This window comes from Pygocentrus nattereri, chromosome 21 (genome assembly GCF_015220715.1).
Source record: "Pygocentrus nattereri isolate fPygNat1 chromosome 21, fPygNat1.pri, whole genome shotgun sequence".
In the NCBI taxonomy this organism is placed as follows: domain Eukaryota; kingdom Metazoa; phylum Chordata; class Actinopteri; order Characiformes; family Serrasalmidae; genus Pygocentrus; species Pygocentrus nattereri.
The window spans coordinates 24,688,967-24,697,548 of NC_051231.1; the positions used below are offsets into that span (position 1 = coordinate 24,688,967).

General features: G+C 42.3%; 1 protein-coding gene across 2 annotated transcripts in view; it reads left to right on the forward strand.

Annotated features, from left to right (window-relative positions):
• The first annotated feature begins 276 nt into the window (after positions 1–276).
• Positions 277–8,582, forward strand: part of cdh4 (cadherin 4, type 1, R-cadherin (retinal)) — a 324,747-nt gene continuing 316,441 nt past the window's right edge. For both annotated transcript variants that reach the window (XM_017712252.2, XM_037532428.1), the window contains exons 1-2: positions 277–568; positions 2,947–3,055. In XM_017712252.2, coding sequence (XP_017567741.1) covers positions 512–568; positions 2,947–3,055 — 166 coding nt within the window. In that variant the 5' untranslated portion in view covers positions 277–511. The remainder of the gene's footprint in view (positions 569–2,946; positions 3,056–8,582) is intronic.

Genomic DNA, 8,582 nt, shown 5'->3' on the forward strand with positions numbered 1-8,582 from the left:
GCGCCAGCATCACTAAATCATAAAACACCACCCACACCTCACGGTAAAGTCTGTGAACCTCACATTTTTAACGCCATTGATCCAAAGGAGCTAAGTCAGCTAAATGGATCGTAAAACAGTGGACTGCTTGTGAGCGTGAACTACAAGCCAATCACAGCTCCGGGGGCAGGAGGCTGCCAACCAATCGCAGCGCAGGAGGAGAACAAGGGCGGGAAAGGAACCGCAACTCTTCAGTGAAGGGAGGGGCTTCTTCAGTGACGCGCCGAGCGGAGGAGTCGCGCGCGGTGCTGAGCTGAACTGCGCCGTTATCCTCCACCTGCCGGTTGGTCGCGAGACAAACCAGGACGAGGCTCTGTCTCTTTCCCAACGGGCACTGGTCGTTCACTCACGGCTCTTGGTGACTGAGGACGGAGGAAAACCCGGAGAAACCGCCGGCAAATTAGCCAGCGAGGAACCAGCGGTCGGTCTCGACGGCAAAAAAATAAGAAAATATAGAAACAAAAGAACCAAAATGAACCTGTTCTTCGTCGTTACTCTGGCGTGCGCTTTGGCCGTGGAAAGCTCTCTGGTGAGTCTGAGCTAATTTCTTTCACCGAGTGTGGCTGATAGCGTGAATTCATCAGCGCTGCTGTAGAACTAACAAGTTTCACTGTTTTGTTCTGCGTTTCCATCGCTGGACTTACTCACTGGGGGGGACGGAGGGTTTAATGCTGTTTCAGTCTTCTTTAATGGAGCTAAAAGTGGGTTTAATGGACTGAACGGCCGTTTTGGTGCGCGCGTGTAGTTGAAACAGGTTGGGAAATGCAGTGAAAGCGCCGGTCTGCTAACGTAGCTGCAGTAGTGGGGCTGTGTGTGATGCGCTCGCCTGCAGCTGCACTTTCCTCACAGCTACATTGCAGAGGATGCGGCGATGCTGCTGCTGCTGCTGCTGGTGGTGGTTCGCCTGGATGCTGTTGGTTCAGTGAGGGAGCATGAACGCTGCAGCTAATTCCAGACTTGTAGACAAAAGTGTTGCATTGCAGATTAAGTGTAAACTGGTTGTAGAAGAGGCATATGAATCGGTTGCGTTCTGCTCGTGTATCTGAGCAGTGGCTTTATACTTGCGGGGTGGTAGTTTTTTCCCCTTAGAACTGCATAGTTAGATTTTACACTACCCCCACACCACCACCCCCCTCCAGCAGATACATACACACTGGCTTAGCAAAGCATGAGTCTCACTCCATTTGTTCTTAAGGTAGTCGTTTTTGATTACAATTGCATTGAGTTAGATTTTACAAAATATGTTTTAAGTACTTCATCATTAGTATGTAAAACAGAATAATTAAAGCAACATCCTAATGTAAGTGTACAGTCATTACATAATTGAAGTCTATGTTCACAGGTGACATATGTAAAGGCCTCTCCGGATGTATAGGCTCCGGAGAGGACACACACACACACACACACACACACACACACACCACACACACACCACACACACACACCACACACACATCATGGCAGAGCACAAGCTTCCCCAGCCGTGTCCAGTAAATATTGAACGGATATGAATCACCCAATGTTGGATATGACTGATATTAATTCACGCACTGATGAGCCAGTTGGAAATGAAATCCAGAGGAAGGATGCAGCAACAGAAGTATGTTCATCTGCATGGTGGGTGGCAATAATGGACTGTTTTATATTATATTAATATTTCATATTATACAAGGTGGAAGACTGATGGATTTATAGATAGATCAGTCCCTTGAAGCTGTCACTTCCTCTTTTAAAAGTTAAAAAACTTGAGCTTGACCCTCGGACAATTACAGAGCCAATCAGTCTGGGAGTGGAATAACCTACATATGACCCGGCATCTAATTATGCTAAATCTCCACAGTGAGTGTTCTCCATTTAGCCGCAGATGCAATTATACACATACACACACACTGGGTCACTGTCCTAAAATAGATTCCCCTGTTCAAATGGACTCTTATCTGCCAACTGATTTGAATTTCGGAATAAGTCCAGGATATGTGGATTCACTCGATATTTCTGGGCCTTACCTTTTTAAAAGTATGACCTTTTATCTGTCAAGCTGAAACCATACTTGACACCCTGTGGCCATCTGTTTATTATCCCAAACAATGGAACATCTGTTAATTTTCCTGAAGAAGGATTTTTGCCACCAACATGAATTGGCACTGCATGCTGCTGAGACAGGTGATTCATTCTCTTTTTAAACCTCTAAATATCCAGGCGGGAGCAGGCTTCCATTCCTGACTCTGGTAATTTAGGAACAACTGATTTTGCATTGTTTTCAGTGTGATTACTGAGTAATAAGCCTTAGTATGACATAAAGGGTTAATGAACCCACCCCAGTTAGGATTATGCATTATGACAATACGATATCATGATGATACGTTATGTCATGATGAGGTTTTCTGAGCATATCATGAGTATCGGCAGTGCTTAAAGAATACCGACCAACTGCCCGTTTTATTCAAAAAGGATTTTTCCTCCTAAGTGTTGTAACTCTCTAATGTTACTCCTTTGTTGTCGCGAGACTGCAGTTTGAATTCTGATGATGCCAGAGAATATCTTTGCCCTTGTTTTACATGATGTAGAGATGTGCAGTATGTGAATTGTTAAAGTAATTAGAGATGAAATGCGACTTCTAGCATTGCAGCCCAACACCATCAAATATCATTAATGTTAATTAATCAATTAATCAGAAATATTAATTTGTATTCATATAGTCGTCTGTCTAAAACATTGCGATTTTATCGTGCATCACTAAAAAAATCTTGTACTTATAGTTATCTTCCAGTAACAGTGCTGTGTATCTGCTACAGGCCAGTGTCTAAAGCCCTGGACAAGAGCTAACACCCCTGTGCTCTCAAATCAGTTTTCCTGACTGCTACCCATCTTCAGCATTTCACAGCCAATAATGTCTGTCTTCCCCAGGGGAGTCCTGAAGGTCTGACCGTGGATCCGTGCAGACCTGGATTCTCCCAGAGCTTCTACACTGCCTTCGTCTCACGGGAGATGCTGCGTGGCCAGAGCATTCTCAAAGGTAAGAGCCTGCAGTGCATTTAATAACTCGGCCGCGCTTGTGTATGTGCTTGTGTCTTCTTTGGTGCTCTCGACGGAGCTTCCAGCAACAGGTCTGTGCTTTTGCATATGATTTCTCTTTTGTCTCTCTGCCTTTCTATTTCTCTCCCTCCCTACTACACAATGTGAATAAGATGTTCATAAACGGAACCATTGTTTCTCACAAGGTCCATGAAATCACTAGTGATGATTCTGTGCTTTGCATATAAGATTTCCATGTGTATTTCAAGGCTAACAGAGAATCCCTTTGGCTGATAGAAAGCAAGAGAAAGCAAGTCTGGATGCGGTGGCACTAATGTGCAGCATCAGTAAAGGTCTGTCTCTTCCCCTGATCACAATGAATATGCATATAATTCTTCTTTTATTCGATTATCAAGCAAAACGAGGCTGTATAAAAAGCATAATCCATGTTAAATGAGCAGTTGAGCAGCACAGCTGGCTATAGTGGAGCAATTTAAATCTTTCGTTCGTCTCCTGCTGTGTATATTTGCTGGTGAATCCCCCCATCTCCTCCCTCCCACATCCCCGGCGTCCTGCGTGTAATACAGTTGCTCTATTCTTCTCCCGTTCTTTTCAGTAAGATTCTAGCCTTCCATTTATTCGCCCAATCTCTTTTCAGTGCTGTGTTTCCATTGTGTGTGCTGGTGTGTTGTCCCAGTAACACTGGAATAAGCTTTATCTTGTGGATTTGCTATGCTGGTATGTCTGAAAAGAGGCGGATGAATTTAAAAAGGAATGAAAAAAGAAAAAAAAAAACGAGAGGGAATTGTAATGGCATATACAAAACTGTCCAAGCTAATTACATGGTCTTTCTGTGATGGAATCAGTTGATGGTTTGGTCATTTGAATAGGGTGTGCTCCAACTTTGATGCATGCTGGTTTCTGTAGTCGGGGGTTATGTCTGAAAATATTTACCTGTTTTTGCTCTATTGTAGTGCAAGATTTTGTTAAGACAGTGTAAAGATTTCCTGTTTTGTTCTAAAACTAGGTTTAATATCAACAAATGCTGGTGTGGTCCAATATCAGTAAAGGCCAAGCTTTCATTACCAGTGTTGTTAGGTGATGCTATTGCTAATCTTCTGGAGGAAATACAAAAAAATCAATTATTTGGTGTTCAGTGCGCTTCCATTCTGATAAGAATGGAATGATCTGTTCATCTGTATGAACCGTATGAATCTTTTCTGAGATGTTTCAAGGACAGGTCTTGTCTTTTGTTAGAACCCTCCCAGCAATTCCACTTATTCCAGTGAACAGTTCTGTTGAAAGACAGTAAATGAGAGGGATACATATATATTAAACCCTTCTAGATATTCACTTGTTTAGTTACTGTGGATCTGCATGATTGAATGCGTCTGTACCATGTAGACTTCTTGAACTCGTGCCCACAATGTTTACTGCTCTATTCTCAGTGTACAGTGGTGACCTGTTCTCAAAACATTGCAGTCCTTCCAGATACCTACTCTTGGTTCTGTATTGTAATTTTAGGCTATAGTTCTGTAGAGTAGGCCCCTCTGGTCAATGTCTAGGACCTCATTTGGGGGAAGGGTGATGTTTTCAGAGGAACGACGGAAATACGGGACGATGTTCATCTTAGGGACTGTGATTATAGCAGTGCTGCATAACCCAGAACCGTCACCTGGGAGAGTAATGGGGCTGATGGTGTATGTTGAGGAAACAGGCTGAAGTCTGTGAGCTGATGCAAAATTAATCTAGAATCAACAACAATGGCATTTGAGAATGGTTTAAAACAGGGAGTCTCAGTCTCCATCCTAGGATCCACAGCGCTGTGTACTGTGTATTTCTACTTTACTTGCTGTGACACAATTATCAAATAGACACCTGCTTATCCAAAGTTTCATTGCTCAGTGCTATTAATAGGGAGTCTGTCCCTCTTTGCTGCAGTAACTGCTTGTGCTCTTCTAGGAAGGCTTTACATGCAGAAGTTGCAACATTGATGTGACAATTTCGATGTGAGTACATTCAGTCACAAGCGCATCAGTGTTAGATGATTAGTTCTGGATCCCAAACACCACACTGACTCATCCCAAAGGTATTGGGTGGTGCTAAATCTAGTCAGAAAACACAGTTCCTTTGCTCCACAGCTCAGTGCTGGGAGGTTTTATATTCTGTACTGTAGCTGATGCTGGACTTTGGGTATGGTGACCTCAGACTCATGTGAAGGGTCTAAGTCTGTTAGCAGTACATTTCTACAGACATTATACAAGCTTTGTGCAAACAAATGAACACCTGTGTCAGCAACAGATGTGTCTTTAAGTAACTGAATTCACTAATTAGGTGTTTGGATACTGTAGCTACTGTGTCCCACACATAGGCTGCATACACATGGGCACCGCCATAGTGTATTGACGCCGCCCAAGTATATTTCCAGCTATAACAATATCCATTTTCCATTTTGCCCCATTAAAAAAAATCAACAGGAAAGATTTTATATTTTTATGAATAAGCAGTGGCACAGAGTGTCATTTGATGTGACGCACTACTGGTTTTCCCTGTGGTCATTTTAATTAACATGTGTATCAAGCATGTGGTAAGTAGACTTGATGGAGCAAGAGATTACAGGGTGCACTGACAACTGCTTAGCTGAATGAGGCATTTAGAACTGCGTTGCTGTGATCGAGCTGGTTCTAAAGTAGTTGGTCAGGACTGAGAAAAAGAGTTTCTTCTTGTTCTCGATTGACTGCTGAGGAGGTGATGCTTAGCCAAGTCAAACCATGTGGACAGAATGGGAAATGACTGCTGTCCTGCTACTAGCCTGGTCAGGGTCCTATCAAGCTCTCTGACCTCATTTGCATAATGTATACAGGCTTTTCACTTGATTCATTATTATATTATATTATATCATTATTATATCAAAAGACTAGACTATGCCTATATAGCACATATGTGTATGCTGTATTCCTCTTTAGGTGGCTGTATGTGGGTATGGCAGATGCAAGAAGGCCCTTATTATTTATTTAAGCTGTGCAAATTGAAAAAATGAAAAATGTCCCCCCGGTGTCCTCTATTCATGTCCTGTGAGCTTGCCTGAGGAGATTTTGCTTCTGGCTCTTAATTTCATTGTGAGCAGCCCAACGCCACTCAGTATACAGCAATCCTTCCATAATACTCGGATGCATTTCAAAGTGTATGAACTGTCGTTAAGAGATACATGCATCCAACTATTTTGCTACTGGCCTTTAAAGTTATAACAAGTTCCATCTTCTAAGTGATGAATTTTAACCACCATAAGTAACTGTACATCATGAATTTGTATAAGATTTAGAACATTCTTTCATGTATCATCGTAACTGCTTATTCTAGTCATCAAGTGTCTGTGCTGTTTATTGTTTTGGCCTCTCAGTTTCACCCTGTGTGAAACACCCTGTGATCTGATTCCTTCCGACACTAGTGCCTGCTATCCTCACAATGACAGTTCTGCATGTAATGCATAGCATCTTTAACCTGGCATCACTTGTGTTGTGGGGGATTGTGGACGTGTAGTGGAGCTGGTCAAGCATTGACGCGTAGGCCTCTTTCCGTGCTGAGCCCCGCTGGGAAGAGATAAGCTGTGAAAAAAGGGGATATTCCGCTGATTGCACATTGGGGTGTAAAGCATCACTTTCTACGAAGAGCTGGATCAGGCTCTTTGGAGTTCGATCGAGAGAGAGAGAGAGAAAGAGGGAAAGAGAGGCACACTGACAGTCACTTTGGGACAAATTGATTTGAGCTGCACTTCCTCTCTCCTGGATAGTGGCTTTTAAAGGCTGCTGTCAGAACACGTTCAGAAGAACATCAGTGATGCTTTTCTTTTCACCAATTAACCCTTCAATACCTGCTGTACTGGAGAATTGAGGTCAACCTTGCAGGCATCGTTTTAAGGAGAGGCCATTTGCAGCTCCAATTACTTGTACATATGTGGTATAGATGTTGCTTTGTTTTGGAGATGTGCTATATGTTTGTTCACAGTAGTTCTGAATTGTTGCTTAGACTTCCCTAGACATTCTCAACATCTCTTTCTCTGTGTTGTTGTTTGGTGTGTTTTGACTGTTAAAGCAAAATCACTTGAGCACTTCCTTTTCCATCTACAGCAGCAGCTCAGAAAGTTCACACTTATACGATGAAAAAGTCTGTTAGAAGGACCTACACTTATCTCTCGTTCTCTGTTTTCCCTCCGTTCTTAACCTCTCTCTCTCTCTCTCTCTGTCTCCACCCCCCATCCTGCTGAAGCTGCAACCGTGTCCTGAGAGCAGCCTCATTAGCCAGGTAACACATTTCTCTCTGTAGCTGAGCTCTATGCTGTAGCTTCACATGGACTGGGCCTCTCAGAGATGCTCATTAGAATGACACTGCTGGTGTCCCTGTTTTCCCAGCATGTACAAACACAGCAGGGTTAAGGGCCTTTTTCACCTCAAGTGACTTGAGGAGGAGGAGTTGGTCTCTTTGTCTTCCCAAGCTTATTGTTGTTGTAGATCTTCACTCTTGGAAACTCTGGGTCCAAATACAATGGAATGGGAAACATTTTCAGTGCTTATTAGCTCATTGACTTCTTATGAAATAGTGTAGTTTCATGTAGGTCATAATGCACAGTTTATGCCAATGACATTGACTTGTGTAAGGGAAACAGACTTATTGTCATGTGTATATCTACTAGTGCTGTATCATATATCAGGTATTTTTATGTGTGCTGTGAGTGTCCTACTAATCACATGTTCTTTGGCTGTTAGGATTAATTGGGGTTCACAAGATCCATTTAACATAAGTAATTTTGGTGAAAAATAATGCAAGCCAGCCTTCTGCTGTGGTACATGGAGGGTTCACTAATGTGTTATCATCAATACAATATATTGGTAGAAGCAGAAGTATGTTTGCCATGTGGTGTCAATATTATACAGTTCTAAACAATGCATGAGTAGCTCTTACAATGCATGAGTAGCTCGGCCAGTGTTGACAAGCAAATAATGGAGATTTACAAACCACTTTTCAGGCACTGCTGATCGTAAACCAAACCTAGCTGTCTGTTTTAGCTTTAATTTAATGACAGGCCAAAGCCTTATATGTGGATACAGTTGCTTTAATGCTTGTGCTTGTGCCTTAACTCACTGCAAGTTGCTCTGTTTTTACATAGATAGCATTATATTGTCGAGATGACAGTGACGAATAAAGGAGGCAAAGCTACAAAAAGGCAAAAAAACTATTTATAAAAATACATGGTGCCCAGGCTATACTGAGCTTCAGTGTGCAAAACACAACAGCTGACCTATGGGCTGTAGTGCCTCAGCAGCTGGTATTGCTGTGCTGCAATATTATATTCTTAGAGATTGGAAACATTTTATGGAAAAAAATGTTTTTTTTCCTTGATGACTATTTTGACATACCCCCCTTACTTCTTAGTGAATTGCGAATTGAATCGATGCGCAGGCAGCTCAAGGATTCACACCCCTAATCATAACATTTATCTTTATCTAAAACCTGTTTCATTGTTCAGCCTT